The 16,965-nt window shown below is 43.3% G+C and overlaps 1 protein-coding gene across 1 annotated transcript in view; it reads left to right on the top strand.

Annotated features, from left to right (window-relative positions):
* USP3 (ubiquitin specific peptidase 3) overlaps nt 1–13,351 on the top strand; it is a 111,137-nt gene extending 97,786 nt beyond the window's left edge. Inside the window, exons 12-15 of the mRNA XM_066344295.1 lie at nt 6,199–6,317; nt 7,399–7,512; nt 7,672–7,739; nt 9,983–13,351. Of these exons, the coding sequence (XP_066200392.1) occupies nt 6,199–6,317; nt 7,399–7,512; nt 7,672–7,739; nt 9,983–10,148 (467 nt within the window). The 3' untranslated portion in view covers nt 10,149–13,351. The remainder of the gene's footprint in view (nt 1–6,198; nt 6,318–7,398; nt 7,513–7,671; nt 7,740–9,982) is intronic.
* The last annotated feature ends 3,614 nt before the right edge of the window (nt 13,352–16,965 follow it).

The following is a 16,965-nucleotide window of genomic DNA, read 5'->3' as shown; positions in this document are numbered from 1 at the left end:
CCCTCTAATACCATGTATAGTTACTAGGATATTGCTGACTTTTCTCTGTGCTGTACTTTATATTTATTCCTGACTATTTTATAACAACCAATTTTTTACTTCTTAACCCCTTCACCTTTATAACTCCTCTCCCACCAACACCCTCCCATCTGGGAACCATTAAAAAGTTCTCTATATCTGTAAGCTGTTTCTGTTCTACTTTTTTTTTTTTTTTTTTTAAGATTCAGCTGTTGATATGTATTTACTGCCATTTTATTGTTCATATTTTTTATCTTCATTTTTTCTTCTTAAAGAAGACCCTTGAACTTTTCATGTAAAAACAGTTTGGTGGTGATGTACTCCTGTAGCTTTTTCTTGCCTGGAAGGCTCTTTATCTGTCCTTTGATTCTAAATGATAGTTTTGCTGGGTAGAGTAATCTTGGTTGTAGGTTCTTTTTTTTGTGTGTGTGGCAGAGACAGAGTCAGAGAGAGGGACAGACAGGGACAGAGAGGAAGGGAGAGAGAAGAGAAACATCAATTCTTCGTTGCGGCTCCTTAGTTGTTCATTGATTGCTTTCTCATATGTGCCTTGACTGTGGGCCTACAGCAGACCAAGTGACCCCTTGCTCGAGCCAGTGACCTTGGGCTCAAGCTGGTGAGCCTTGCTCAAACCAGATGAACCGCACTCAAGCTGGCGACCTCGGGGTCTCGAACCTGGATCCTCCACATCCCAGTTTGACACTCTATCCACTGCACCACTGCCTGGTCAGGCTGTAGGTCCTTGCTTTTCATCACTTTATATTTCTTGCCACTCCCTTCTGGCCTGCAGAGTTTCTGTTGAGTAATCAGCTGATAGTCTTATGGGAGCTCCCTTGTAAGTAACTTGCTGCTTTTAAGATTCTTTGTGTTAAACCTTTTGCATTTTAATTATGGTCTTGGTGTGGAACTCTTTGGGTTCGTCTTGTTTAGGATTCTCTGTGCTGCCTGGACTTGTATGGCTATTTCCTTTACCAGGTTAGGGAAGTTCTGTATCATTATTTTTTCACATGAGTTTTCAGTTTCTTGCTCTCTTTTTTTTCCAGCACTCCCAGCTACCATGATGTGAATGCTGGTACACCTGAAATTGTCCCAGAGGCTTCTTACACTGTCTTCATTTTTATTTTTCAGATTCTTTTTTTTTTTTTGCTGTTCTGATTTGGTTTTTTATTTTATTTTTTTGCTTTCTTACATTCAAACGCTGACTTGATTCTTGGCTTGATATACTCTGCTGTTGATTTGCTATAAATTATTCTTCATTTCTGACTGGTTCTTTTTAATAGTTTCTGTGACCTTTTTTATGCTTATTATATGTTTGTTGCTGTTCTAAGTTCCTTGAGCAACCGTGGCTTTGAACTCCTATCTAGTAGTTTGCTTACCTCCATTTTCTTTTAGTTCTTTTTCTGGAGAGTTTTCTTGTTCTTTTATTTGGGACCTGTTTCTTTTATCTCTGCTTTTTGGCTGCTTCCTGGTGTTTGTTTCTGTGTTTTAGGTAGAGTTACTGCATCTCCCAGACTTGGTAGAGTGGCCTTGTGTAGTAAGTATCCTGAAGGGCCCAGTGGCACCACCTGCTGTCACCTGAACCAGGCAGTACAGGTGCTTCCCTTTGTGTACTGTGTTTGCTCTCCTGTTGTAGTTGAGCCTTGACTGTTGTTGGTGGCATTGAGAGGGATTGACCCCAGGCTGATTGGCTGTGAGGTCCAGCTGAGCCTACAGTGGAGGAACTGCCATGTAGTAGTCAACCCTATGGAGCAAGACTTACTTCATTGGGGCTCTGGTGCTCACCGAGTCTGACCCTTGAGTGTGTTACTCGTGGAGGTGTTAGGGTTGTATTCTGGTGTGATCCGAAGCTGTCCACCAGGTTCACTGGCTCTGGGGCCTCCTGAGAGGTACAAGGTCAGCCACTGCCTATGTCCTGCCTGGGTCACCTGGCACAAGCTACAGAGCGATGTTCAGATGACTGTTACTTGTGCTGGGCTTTGAGGTGCCCGGGAGAGGCCAAGCTGTGAACCAAGGCTGGCTGCCACTAGTGACAGGCCTAGGGCCACTTAGCAAGAAATATGGGGTATACAGAGGCCAGATATGCTTGTTTGAGAGATTTTAGGAGAGTCCAAAGCATGAGCCAAGACAGGTCATTTGTATGGAAAAGCCACTGGAAATGGCTTGGGTCAGCCCTAAAGTTGGTTGGGCCAGGTCTCGTAATCACCAGGGTGGGGTGAACAGTGTGAGCCAGGTTGATGGAAATTCAGATGTGGCACCTGCCGGCTCTGTGTCTGTGTGGGGTGTCTCAGAAAAGGAACAATGACCTCTGTCATCACTTTTGTCTGGCAGAAAGCTGCACTCAGCTCTTGCCTTGATGCTAGACAATCCAGTTCCTCCCCATATGTCCCTGGTTCCTTTCAAGCTGCTGCCCCAGTGCTGGAGCTCAGAGGGAGTGAGTCAAGTAAGTCTGTGTGCGGGTCCTCGAAGAGAAGCTGCCTGGGGCTCCTGAAGCCCTTTGTCTCACTCAGCCACCATCCTGTTGGTTTTTACAGCCAGAAGTTTTGGGGACTTCTCTTCCTGGCACTGGAACCCTGGGCTTTGGGGATGGGACCCCTCACTCCTCAGGGTAAAAGTCTGCAGCTGTAATAGCCCTCCTGATTTTAAACCGCCATACATGTGGGTGTGGGAGGAACCAGCCCCTTCAAGGTCCCCACCCCTTCTGCCAGTCTTGATGTGGCTTCTTTTTTAATTCCCTAGTTTTAGGAACTACCATTCAGCTAGATTTTAGGTGATTCTGAATGCTGATTGTTCCATAGTTCGGTTGTAGTTGTGGGAGGATGTGAGTACTGCATTTATCTACACTGTCATCTTGACCGGAAGTCCCAAAGTTAGTCTTCCAGACAAGCAAAGGCTAAAGAAGTTCTCCATCACTAAACCAGCCTTACAAGAAATGTTAAAGGGACTTCCTTAAGTTAATATATAGTAACAAGAAAACAGGAAAGTATAATCTCATAAGAAAAGGTAAATAATAGTAAAGGTAATAAGTTCATATGAGATTAAAAGACAAAAGTAATAAAGATAGCTATAACAATAATAATTAGTTAAGGGATACATAAGATAAAAAGATGTAAAAAACATAAAATGTGGGTGGGGGAGAGTAAAAATGAGAGCTTCAGAATGCATCCAAATTTATCATCTTAAAATAGACTTATAAATATAAGTTGTTTTAGGTAAGTCTTATGGTAACTAGAAAGCAAAGACCTATAGTAGACAGAAAAATAATGAGGATTGAAGAATACCACTAAAGAAAGTTGTCAAACCACAGAGGAAGACAGTAAGAGAAGAAAGGGACAGAGGGGAATTATTGTATAAAACAGCCAGAAAACAATTAACAAAACGGTATTAAGTATATACCTATCAATAATTACTCAATCAAAAGAGAATGGCAGAATGGATTAAAAAACAACAACAAAAACAAGACTCATCTATATGCTACCTATAAGAGACTTGCTTCAGATGTAAAGGCACACAGAAAATAAAAGTGAAGGTATGGAAAAGATATTCCAGGCAAATGGAAACCAATAGAAAGCTGGGGTAGCTGTATTTATATTAGATAAAATAGACTTTAAAACAAATACTGTAATAAGAGACAAAGAAGGGCATTATATAAATGTAAAGTCAGTCTAATAAGAGGATATAACATTTGTAAATGTACACCCAGCATAAGAGCATCTAAATATAGAGAGCAAATATTAACAAACCTAAAGGGAGCAATACAGTAGTAGTAAGGGACCTTAATACCCCATTTACATTAGTGGATAAATTATCCAGATGGAAAAATCTATAAATAAACATCAACTTTAAATGACTCATTACCAGATGGACTTTATAGATATATACACAACAAACATTCCAGCCAAAAGCAACAATACACATTCTTCTCAAGAGCACATGGAACATTTTCTAGGTTAGATCAGATGTTAGGCCACAATAAATGTTAACACTGTGTTGCATATTTGGGCCCTGGCCGGTTGGCTCAGTGGTAGATAGTTGACCCGGCGTGTGGACATCCCAGGTTTGATTCCCAGGGCACACAGGAGAAGCACCCATCTGCTTCTCCAGCCCTCCCCCTCTTCTCTCTCCCTCTTTCTCTCTCCCCCTCCTGCAGCCATGGCTCTATGGGAGCAAGTTGGTTCAGGGCGCTGAGGATGGCTCCATAGCCTCAGCCTCAGGCGCTAAGAAGAGCTTGGTTGCTGAGCAATGAAGCCACAGCCCAGATGGGAAGAGCATCGCCCCCTAGTGGGCTGTCTGGGTGGATCCCAGTTGGGGCACATGCAGGAATCTGTCTCTGCCTCCCCTCTGCTCACTGAATTAAAAAAAAAATACTGTATTGCATATTTGAAAGTTATTACTACATTAGATCTTAAAAGTTCTCATCACAAAAGATTTTGTAGCTATGGTGATGGATGTTAACTAGACTTCCTATGGTAGTCATTATTCAACATACATAATTATTAAATCATTATGTTGTGCTCCTAAAACTAATGCTATATATCAATTACACCTCAGTTAAAAAAAAAAAAAGAATGCATGGGTTCCCCTGGGACTCCTGTATCCTGCTAGACGTTGCTTCACTAACTTCCACTAAAGGGGCTCTGTCTTCTGCTCTGACATGGAGCCAAAGCTTACTATGACCTGAAATCTGAGTTCAGAGACAGGGTTGCTTTTCCTTAGATAGCTAGGTTTGTGTTTGCTACCCAGCTTTTCAAACATATGTTTAAAGATGTATATATATGGTCTGTAAAGATAAGCAAAGAAGTGATGAACACTTCTAGGGGGAGAGAGGGATTTGTGATTCAGAAACTACACAGGAAACTCCTGAGAGATCCTGCACGACCAGTCAGGCTTCCCACCGCACAGCTCTAAGGGGCACCATTCACGCCACCTCTGGCTCCTCAAGTGCTGGAGAGAATCCATGTCCTTACCTGAGTGGTGGGTACAAAGGCATTCACATTTTTCTCTAAAAAGACAAATATATTCATTCTCTATAGAATAAAACATACTTTATAGACTTCTGAATATATTACTGATTGCACCAGGAGTTGGCAAACGTTTCAGGCTTTACAGCATATAAAGGTTGATGTCCCAACCACTAAACTGCTGCTGCAGCATAAAAGCAGCCACAGATAATATAATATAAAGGAATAGGTGTGTTCCAACAAAACTTTATGTATAAAACCAGGTGGCCAGACTTGGCTTGGAGCCAGTTTACTAAGCTCCATATTACACAAATCTAATACAGAGAGAGAGGGTTTATGTAAGGGACTGAAGGTAGAGTCTGGAACAAAGGATTCGTTGGAGATACAGTAAGAAGGTGGATAAGACAGCCTTCTGTAATCTATGTTTATTTTCTAATAAATTATGACTGTGAAACTGTTTGATCTAAATTTGACTTTTTGTTAACTTTGAAAGAAAATTGCTGTTTGAACCTTGATTTCATTAAGGAACCATTTTTACCAGAATTATTCAGACTAATTCTTTCATTAATAACAGCAAATCCAACAACAAAACCAACTGGGCTTGACCAGGCGGTGGCGCAGTGGATAGCGTGTCGGACTGGGATACCGAGGACCCAGGTTCAAGACCCCGAGGTCGCCAGCTTGAGCACGGGCTCATCTGGTTTGAGCAAGGTTCACCAGCTTGGACCCAAGGTCGCTGGCTTGAGCAAGGGGTCACTCAGTCTGCTGAAGGCCCACGGTCAAGGCACATATGAGAAAGCAATCAATGAACAACTAAGGTGTTGCAACAAAAAACTAATGATTATGCTTCTCATCTCTCTCCGTTCCTGTCTGTCCCTGTCCTTCTCTCTGACTCTCTGTCTCTGTAACAAACAAACAAACAAACAAACAAAAAAACCAACTGGAAGAAAACTACTGTCATTAATTGATCATTTCCAGATGTCAGGCACTTGATTTACATTATTTGTCTTCCTTACAGCATTTCTTCAAAGTAGGTGTTGTTGTTGTTATAAGATTCCTTTAGTAACTGAGAAGGGCTGACTTTTCCACAGTTGCATATAGCTAATACAGGTCAGGTTTGAGCCTGAGTTGTTCAGCCTCAAAGTTCAGGCTTTTTTTCTACACTACACTCTCTATTAAAGGCTTCCTGTTGTAATGCTGCCAAAAATCAATTTGGTTTTAGATTGTCTTCGCAGTTTTACTGACTTAGAAGAACTTGATGAGACAGAGTTATATATGTGCCACAAATGCAAAAAGAAACAAAAGTCTACTAAAAAGTTTTGGATTCAAAAACTACCCAAGGTAAGTGTAGACTTTCAAATTATAATGCAATTTCAAGGGAAATGTGCTTATGACTAATGAAAAGCAAATTGTTTTTGTACTTATGTAATCTCTTCTGTATTGGTTCTCTGCTGTTTTTGGTAAAAGCTGAATAAACCCTTTGCTAATGCACACTTAAGGGTGTCCTGATCACAATTTCTAGTGTGGAGGTGGAGAGGGGCTCCTACCCTACCACCAACAGCAGTTCTACACCAGCTGGTGTCCTACAAATTCACCTCAATTCTGACACTATCTGGAGGGAACTTCAGATTCCACAGGTTAAGAGCTCAGCCCCACAAGACCACCCTCCACTTCAGAGCCAATCATAAGCCCAGGTTGTTACTTTATGTTTCTGACCTACACATTGGGAGTTATCTTGACCTCCTCTTTGCATTTTAGATGCCTGTACTTCTGATTGGTTATAAATCAGATTTCCATGCCCCCTGTTTGGGGTCCATTAATTTCCTGGAGCAGCTCACAGAGCTGAGGAAACCTGTTTACTCACTGGATTACTGAATTATTACCAAGGATATTAAAGGGTACGAATCAACCAGATGAGGATGTAGAGCAAGATGCCAAAGAAAGGGCCTTCTGCTCCTGTGCAGTTTGAGACTCAGGGTGGTGGCACACAGAAGCATGCTGGTTCCCAACTTGGAAGGTCTCCAAATGCCATCCTTTGGGGTTTTTACATAGGCATGGCTGATTAAATTACTGGCCATTGGCAACTGATTCAACAGCCATCCCTATCCCCTGCCTAGAGATCAGGGAGGTGGGATCCTCATCCTAGGATGAGGATCACCTATCACCTCATTAACTTAACAAAGACACCTTATCACTTAAGAAATTCTAAGAGTTTTAGGAGCTGTATACCAGAAAAGGGAACAAAGACTATTACAAATTATGATATCATAATAATATATGTATAGAAGAAAGCAATATCAAGGATCAAAAGAAAAACTGATAAACCACCTAAAATATTTGAGACAGTTAACCAAGTAGTTAATTTTGATTGAAAGGTAAATGAGGTGTTTGTTTACAATCTTTGTCCTTATTTCCAATCCAGGTGCTATGCTTACACTTGAAAAGATTTCATTGGACAGCGTATTTAAGAAACAAAGTTGATACATATGTAGAGTTTCCACTGAGAGGCCTAGACATGAAATGCTACTTACTAGAGGTAAGGTGATCCCTTTGTTAGCATGGTGAATAGACTGCTCTTCGGTAAAATGAAGACTGCACAGACAGGGGTGGATGGAGGTCATTGAGGTGGGAGATTGAGGCTGTTGACCACTGCTCCTAACTCAGTCCTGGGGATGCCTCCTCTCTCGTTCTGTAGCCTGAGAACAGCGGCCCCGAGAGCTGCCTGTACGACCTGGCCGCGGTGGTGGTGCACCATGGTTCCGGGTGAGTAGGTCGCCGGTCTGTCATGGCTAGGAAGGGCACAGCGGAGACCTGCAGTTTTACGCCACTCTTGATAATTCTCCCCAAATTCTCTTAAAAAATGGATTCAGATACATTAAAGTGGGAGAAATAGACTTTTCCTTCAATGTTGGTGGAAAGGATATTACTGCGAGTATATTTGAAGCATGGAGTAGAAGGCACATAAAGGGAGAACAGGGGGGTGTGGTTCATTTGAGCCCAGCATTCAGAACTGTCTTTTGTTCACAAAATCCTGAGCATTCTTGACTCAAGTCATTTCCTTTGCCAACTGATGTTTAAATGGAAAAGATGGAAAAGTAGTTACAGCTACTTTGTGTCTTGACTTTAAAGATTCATTTGTTTTGTTGAATAATCATACTTTCTCCCGGAAAGTTTATACAAGGGGTATGTAATTTCTGATTTCTGGTCTGAGAATGTCTATTTTACCTTCCAACTGAGATTCATATTACTTGGGCAAACCACTACCCATGTTGAAAATCCTTTTCCCTCAGAACTTTGTAGATATTGCTCCATTGACTTCACCATTCATAGAGTTAAGAACAAGTCTACTACATTTCTTTATAGGCAACCTATTTTTTCTCTTTAAATATTTAATTTATTCATTATAGAGAGGAGAGAGAGAGAGAAGGGGGGAGGAGCAGGAAGCATCAGCTCCCATATGTGCCTTTACCAGGCAAGCCCAGGTTTTGAACCAGTGACCTCAGCGTTCCAGGTTGACGCTTTACCCACTGTGCTACCATAGGTTGCGCCTGAGTCTTCTCTTTAGAAGGTTGCAGGATCCTCTGTCTGTAGACTTAAAAAATAACAAGATATTCCTGCTTGATGGTTGATAGGGACAATCAGTGTCTTCTGCTAAAGGAAATGTTTATTTTCCACCCCATTCTCACCTCTGGAACACCTGTTAAATGTAACTTTCCTGGGCCTTTCATTTATTTTAACTATTCTTTAATGTTTTGCATTTCTTTGTTCCTGAAGACTGCCATGGCCTGTTTTGCCATGTCACCAATTTGGATTACATCTCTATCTTTATCAAAATAGAAGATCAGCACCTTAGTGAATTTTTATATCGTGGAGATCACATTTTTTTCTCTTTTTTTCCCAAGTGACAGGGAGATAGTGAGGCAGACTCCCACATGCACCCCAACCGGGATTCACCTGGTGACCCCCATCTGGGGCCAGTGCTAGTAACTGAGCTATTTTTAGCACACGGATGCACTCAGACCAACCAAACTATCTTCAGCGCCCAGAGCCATGCTCCAACCACTCAAGCCACTGGCTGCCAAGTGGGGAAGAGAGAGGGAAAGGGAGAGAGAGGGGGAGAGAAGTAGATGGTCACTTCTCATGTACCCTGGCCGGGAACCGAACCTGGGACATTTATATACGAGGCCGACACTCTATCCACTGAGCTAGCTGGCCAAGGCCTCTCATATCTTTTTCATAACAGCCTATTTTTATTTTTGCAGTATCTTCTTGAAACCATTGGTACTGGATTTTTTCAAGTTCTTTGGTTTTTTGCATTCATGTCCTCAATGGTTAGTTTCAGTGTTTCCTGGCACTTGTCTTTCATGCTTTCTCCCCTCAAGACTGATGATTTTGGGTTGCTTATTCAGAATGGAATTATCATTATTGGTAAATGGTAAGGGTTTTTCTAATGGTTGTGAAGGTCTCTATTATACCTGCAGGCTGTTCTGCCTAGGAGGGCTGAGTCTGGGGCTCCAGCCAGTGCATGGGTCATACCTACAGGGAAAAGCCCTTGGGGCCACAGTGGGGGAAGGCACTTGTCTGCAGCCAGATTGCTTTCTTGAGCTCAGCTTTTCCCCTGCCCCCGCCTGGACTCTGATGGGAAATCTGGTTCTGCTTCCCATGTTTCCATGGCTTTGACCTGTGCTTGTTAGGTTGAGTCACTCAGCTATGTGGTTTCTGTTAATTCCGCACCATGTGAATGTGCCTTTATGTGTTCCAGAACATCTTCCATTTCTGGTCAGTCAGTAGCACTCTTCCCTGTTTTCTTGTGTCCATACATTCCTGTCATTTCAGTGGGTTTTGAGGAAGAGAAATAATGTATGCTCAATAAACTATCTTAAACCACAGTTCTCTAGGATTTATTCAATTATAGTATTTATTAAATTTTATTATCTAGCTAACAAGTTACATGATTGCACAGATCTTTTTGTGATTTTCTTTGATCTGTTGACCTTCCCTTACAGGGTTGGTTCCGGACATTACACAGCGTATGCAACTCACGAGGCTCGCTGGTTCCATTTCAATGACAGCACTGTGACCCTGGCTGAGGAAGACACCGTTGTGAAGGCAAAGGCCTACATCCTTTTTTATGTGGAGCGCCAGGCCAAAGCAGGATCGGATAAACTTTAATACCTCTTCTAAATCATTACTCGTCAACTATACCGGACAAACATTTCCAATTTTCCATAAATACTTGATCCAAGATTTAATTTCATTATGCACTTTTCAATTTCCTATTTTGGGTTTAGTTTTATTTTGTCAATGGTAGTGACTTATTGAACATGGGCACCAACTAATTTTTTTTTAGTTCTACCAGAAAACCTCAGCAGATATTTTGATTTGCTGCTTTAGTTGTAATAATTCAGTTTTTATATGTAGTTCCAAGAACTTAGTTCTATTTGACCTTTTTATATTAATGTTTCAGTTCTCACTCTGAGGCACATTTACATCAATGCTTTGTTACCCTCACATGCTGAAAGCAAGATCTGCTCCTGGTTGGGAAGCACAATAGAACTGCCCGCCGCCTTGCACAGCTGCCCCAGGGGTCAGGCTGACTCTAAATCAAGAATCCTCTGTGTATGTGATTTGTGGCCTGCGAGATTTCAGTGACTGCTCAGTAATCACTTTCTGCTTGTAAAGATAACTGAGAGGGCATCTTCAGTAGGCCAGGTAATTGATGCTTTCGGTATTTCTCAAGGCTGCTGTTTATCAGCACTAAATAAATTTGTTGGTTCAGTGATTTGCAATGCAAATTCAAGAATTACTCTGTTGCTTTTTTCGTTTTGAGATTTTTTTTTAATGTGTGTTTTCATGGAGAACATAGGAATACAGAAACGTTCAAATAAGATCAAATACATTTCTTGTTTAACAAGTTCTGTGACTCAGCTACATCATGTTACCAGGTGAGATGCAACCACAGCTGTTTGCTTTTTGGTTTTTAAAATTTTATTCATTTTTTTTAGAGAGGGAGAGAAAAAAAGCGGGAGGAGCAGGAAGTATCAACTCCCCTATGTGCCTTGACCAGGCAAGCCCAGGTTTCAAACTGGCGACCTCAGCGTTCCAGGTCAATGCTTTATCCACTGCGCCACCACAGGTCAGGTGCTGTTTGCTTTTTTTTAATCAGCATCTAATTCCCACATTAGCTGTAGCGGTGGGGATAACTGCAGCCCACTGTAGTCTTACCCTAGCTTTGGTCTGTGGGGTTTGGAAGCTAACCACAAGTTTACTTTGCCCATCTTCTACTCTACAGGTGACACTGTGGGGCCTGCTTCTTCTACAGAAGGAAATGAGAGTATTATCTCAGGGTTTTGTTTTTGTTTTTAATTCTCAGTTTTAGAAACTCACTGGCCTATCCGGATAGCAGAGCAAGATGAAAACACTCTCTTTGAATAAGTAGTTTGTATTTCTTAGCAGCCCATTTTAATTTTTTTCAAGAAAAATAGGTACAAACACTATTTAGATTTAACTCAAATTGAAATTTGGAACTAAAATCCCATAATGTTAAATCCCACATGTCTTAGAGCAGACCACATCCACTAAACACTTTTAAATATCTAATTGGCTTTATTCAGTAAGTAATTCATGAATTGGGCAGCATCCTACCTACTAAATAGAAAGGTGCTCCCAACCATTAAACACTAACATGACGAGGAGCTAACTGAAATCATGTCTAACCGTGTCTTAAAATTACGAACTCAGTTCTTCAGTCACACTAGCCACGTCAAGCATTCAGCAACCGTGTGGCTAGTGCTGTGCAGATCTAAGTCACTTCCCTCGGTATGTAGAGTTTTCAGGGACGGTGCTGGTCTATATATTCACGCCAGAGAAAAGAAAGCTTTGCTGTCACGTCTAGGTCTTACATTTGGTCTAGAAGAGGGGAACACGTATTTAAAATGGTTTACAAAACTAAATTACAGTATGTGAACCATAAGGAATTGTCATATTTGACTGTTTTGATCTACAAAAATGAGTTTCACTTAATTTTAATGTATCAATACATTAATATCACTCCGTTGATCTTGCTAAGTGTCTCCTATGATTCCAGGCCCTTGTCCTTTAGAAGGTCCACAGCTGTAATGCCTAACCTTTGCACTTAGATCGGGAATCTCTGAATGGGCAGCTGTTTATGACTTCAGCAATAAAGCCTTGGGCAGTGTTGGTGGTGGAGAAAAGCTGTCTTTTTATACTGATGGAATTTAGCAACAGACTGGACTGATTTTGGGGGGGAAAGTGGTCCTCAGACAGGCAACACTGTTGGCTTAAGAGATGAACAGATCTCTTTGAATTTTTATAGCGTTTTTATTGCTTGATTTTACTTAAGCAGAAATGTTCGAGTATCATGAAGCCTCGTTGGAAAGGTGATTGGATCGGACCCATTTCAGTTGTGCACCTGAACACCAGTGATGTAAACGTGCCTATTTGTATTTTAAAAACTGTGTAGCCTTATCACACCTAGTTTAAAAGCTTATCTTTTCGTGCTCTTCAGGGCCCGCTCATGCCGGCTCTCTGGCATGTGTGGCTTCTTGCTCAGAGAGCTTAAGCGGGGGCAGGGCCTCACGCCAGTCACATGGCTCCTTGGACAAGAAATCTTTCTCAGAAGTCCTCCCACACAGGTGGGTGGGTGACAGAAACAGTTTGTGGCAACACAAATCTCTCCATGGTGGAGAAACCTTTGCTTATCCACTGTATTCTACTCAGTGTCTAGGATGACAAATGTAACAGAATTACACCAGTCAAGTGGACTGGCCCTGGCTGAGTGTTAAATGTGTATCTCACCTGTGGAACCAACTCAGCAGCTTGGTTTCTGGGGTTGGGGACATATTTATTTCTTAAGGCCAAACCTCCCCTTCATTGATAAGTCTACATAGATACACTTACCCCACTTCAACCTCCACCATCCTCTAAACTCTCTAATGTCCCCTCTGTTGCTGAAGTGGCCTCTTCCCTTGGGCCCTGGAAAAGCTCAAGAGCAAAGTCTGTTCCTGCAGCCAGGACATGGGTCCCAGGTGACCGAGTGTGGCCACGGGAAACGTGCCCACAGCACAGGAAGAGGTGGGGCACGTGGTGTAGTCGTGCTGTGGGGCGAGGCCTACAGTGCCTCACTGGGTGCCGGCCACGCCCTCAGCTCTGAGTGTGGGGGACTCCAGACTGCCCTCCGCAGGGGTTGGCTATGCTGTGACATAATCATTTGCCATTAAAACCTAGTCTGTGTGATGCTGAGAGGATTTACTGTGCAAGTGACCAATTTCATTTAAGTTGTAATCACATCCCTTTCCTGCTTCACCAACCTGAACTGTTCTATGGAGAGTATCATTAAAAGTCTGGTCTCTTTCCTTTTGACTATTATTTCCAAACACCCTTCCATGGAGCCAAATAAATACCACTGTCCTCACTCAAGCTCTGGGCCGTATCAGTCAGTCCAGAGGCGGCACATTCTCCCAGAACCCCAGTCTCTGGGCTGCTGGTGCACACAGGCCCACGTGCAGTGACCGTAGGTGTGCACCTTGCAGAATGAAATCTGTCCCTCCTGTGCCAGCTGAGCTTATACAAGTGAGGTGGGCTTATGCCCTTGACAGCTGGACTCTACCCTGAGGAACCAGGTTTTGGGCTCTGAGCAAAGGTTATTGGTCTTGTAAAGTAAAACAGGCAAGAGCTATAAAAAATATCTGGTGCTCTATAGCAGGCTCCTTACATATGACCCCCCGCCCCCTTGTCCTCTGCAGACAGAAAAAGAAGAACCACGCTGTGCCCATAACCCATGGTTTTCCTGTGATACTTATTTGCCTGTTCCTATCAGTCTTCTAAAACGGAGGACAGAGGTGCCTGCAGCCCAAACAGCCTGCTCCCTTTTGGCAGCTGTGCTGCTGGTCAGTGGCAGTGCAGCTGCTGTTATTGCAGCCAAGGAGCCAGCTCCAGACAAAAAGGGAGTCACTGTTGCCATCGACACCCCAGGCCCGGGCCAGACCCCTCCCTGCCAGCGTGCATGCCATGTGGACCCACCCTGCTTGCTGGAGCCCTTCCCTGCAGCCCAACGGGAGGAGCAGCAGAGAGGCTGGGCTCTACTCGGTCAGCCTGCCAGGATTTTGTGGTTCCAGCAGGGCTGTGGGGTGCAACCTCGAAGACACAACCAACCAGAATGACTCTCCCCAGTGGACAGCGCGCTTACACTGCTCTGTCTTTTAAGAAGCTGAATGAACCACCTATATTCAGGGGTCAGCCCTCTGAAAAGCACTGGTTTGGAAAGGATTTGGGAGCGAAAGTGGAGATGCTAAGGCTATTAATCCACCTGTGCTGCTGCAGCAAACCTTTGGAATAGAAAAGTACTACTAGGACCCAAAGAGGGGCTTCCACTGTCATTTTAAATAGTTAAAATGGCCCTAGCCGGTTGGCTCAGCGGTAGAGCGTTGGCCCGGTGTGTGGAAGTCTCAGGTTTGATTCCTGGCCAGGGCACACAGAAGCGCCCATCTGCTTCTCCACCCCTCCCCCTCTCCTTTCTCTCTCTCTTCCCCTCCCGCAGCCAAGGCTCCATTGGAGCAAAGTTGGCCCAGGTGCTGAGGGCGGCTCTGTGGCCTCCACCTCAGGCACTAGAATGGCTCTGGCCACAACGAAGCAACACCCCAGATGGGTAGAGCATCTCCCCCTAGTGGGCATGCCGGGTGGATCCCGGTTGGGCACATGCAGGAATCTGACTACCCCCCTGCTTCTAATTTCGGAAAAATACAAAAAAAAAAAAAAAAAAAAAAAATTTAAAATGATTAGCTTGAAATATCAGTTAGTTACCCTTTATTTGAGAAAAGATTTTTTAAGAGTTGTTTTTGCTGATTTTAATTTTAAAGATTTTATTCATTGCTTTTAGAGAAAGGGGGGTGGGAGGCATCAACTCGTAGTACATAGTTGCTTCTCATATGTGCCCTGACCCGGCAAGCCCTGGGTTTCAAACTGGTAACCTTAGCATTCCAGGTTGACTTTATCTACAGGTTTTGATCGACTTACGACCTATGCAACTTATGACCATTCGACTTTACGACCACAATCGCTACCACAACTGCTCTGCGTCTGGCAGCGCAAGTGTTGCCCAGATGGACATACGACAGTGTGGACCAGCTTCCGGCAGCACTACCATCTCCACGTGCACCATTTCAACTGTTATCCCAGACTTGGTATAGCAATTTGTGTTTTGTGTCTTGGATATTTTTCATCAAACCCCTCCCAAGATGTCTACCAAGAGGAAATTGTCTTTGACTACGCCTCAGCCTGCCAAGAAGGAAAGTGATTTACTTAAACCTGACGAATGTAAAACTAAGAAACAAAATGGTATAGAGATGATACAAATGGCATAAAATGAAGAAAATTATGATAACAATAATGAAAGAAAATTATGATAAAATATGACTTAAAGATTTTTATAACATCATTTCACAGTACTGTACATATAGCCTACTCAACTTACGACCAAATTGTGTTACGACCGGTTTGTCGGAACCAATCGTGGTCGTAAGTCAAGCACTAGCTGTACTGCCAAATAGTCATCTCTTCCACTTCACCCTGGCATTAGTGGGGTAACTGAGGCACAGAGGGCAGCTGAGACTGGCTTCTCAGAGCATGAGAGCTGGCTAGAACAACTACTTCCCTTCCTTAGCTGCCTTCAGCTTTTAAAGGCAACTGCACCAGCCTGACCAAGCCTTAGTTCCTGAAGGGGGTTCAGCGTTGTTGCTTCACCCGTTACTCCACACAACTGGAAACGAAAGTATTCCTGTTCCTTCCAATTACAATTAAATGGAGAAGAAGAAAGGTAACTGCAGAGGTGCTGTCCCTGGTCTAGCCAAGGAAAAACTGCTGCTCGCCTCACTCCTGTGGAGCTAGAAGGCAGCTTTGCTATTGGCATCCCCCCAACAGACAAACCAGGACACAGAGCGAGGCTTGCAGAGCAGGGAATTAGAGTAGGGCCCAGGGTGGGGCTGGCATTCAAGCTAGCCGGGTTAGAAAAGGGATCTGTGTCCTGAGAAATCTCAGTAACTTTAGAAGGGGAGAACTTAATGGAAGAGACCTCCAGGCCACTTGCCCAGCGGAACTGAAGGCACTCATAAGGACGGTGTGTGGCTGGCGTAAAGGGCAAGCTTAGACTAAAATACTTGAACTTAAAATTGTTTCAAGCAGTTTCGTATGAAGAGCTACCTCATCCTAACATTTTGGAAAATGCAGGCTAGATACAGCAAGACACATTAGAAAAAGGTAAAGCAAGTACATTTGAAGCATGACACATTCACAGAAGTTGGAAATATAAGCTACTTAAGATCAATCTGTAATGGAACTCCGGGTAAAAACAGAGCCATTTGGGAGGCCCAGGAAGTCCCCTGCCTGGTGGAGGGCAGCAGGGTTTGACGGCAGTTCGCCTCGCCCAGAGAAAGCATCACCACTGAGTCAAGACGGAAGCGAGGCATTATTCATGGCTTCTGCTCACAACTCTGCAACGCAAAACTATCGCCCTTAGCTCTTTATAGACAACAGTTTTCTTCCTTCCAAGAGTGGGTCAAAACACTCAAATTGATGTACATACAGTATACTAGAAAAGAAAAAGATACTGTTTTACAATTAGAGTCCCTTCTGTGAGTAGATAGAGCCTGCAAGCCCAGACAGAGGTGGTCTGGCTAGCCACCTAGAATGAACATGCCTCGGGAAAAGCCAAAGGAGCTCACTGCTAAACACCATTGTCAGCTAAAAGGAAAAGAAATCCCTTTTAAGGAACTATTTAACTTCAAGAGGCTGCTTTTCTGCCAGGATTTTCGATTCCTCTGAACATAAGCCGAGACACAGACTGATGCACGTATGTCTGGATCCTGCACACCCACCCCCAACTCCAGCACCAGTTGTTAGCCCAAAATAAACCCCATTCCACAACCATATATGTCCACCAGCCTGGCGCCGGGAGGAGCAGCAGGAGGTGGTC

The sequence above is a fragment of the Saccopteryx leptura genome, chromosome 6, assembly GCF_036850995.1.
Source record: "Saccopteryx leptura isolate mSacLep1 chromosome 6, mSacLep1_pri_phased_curated, whole genome shotgun sequence".
In the NCBI taxonomy this organism is placed as follows: Eukaryota; Metazoa; Chordata; class Mammalia; order Chiroptera; family Emballonuridae; genus Saccopteryx; species Saccopteryx leptura.
This window is presented reverse-complemented; position numbering and strand designations above follow the sequence as displayed.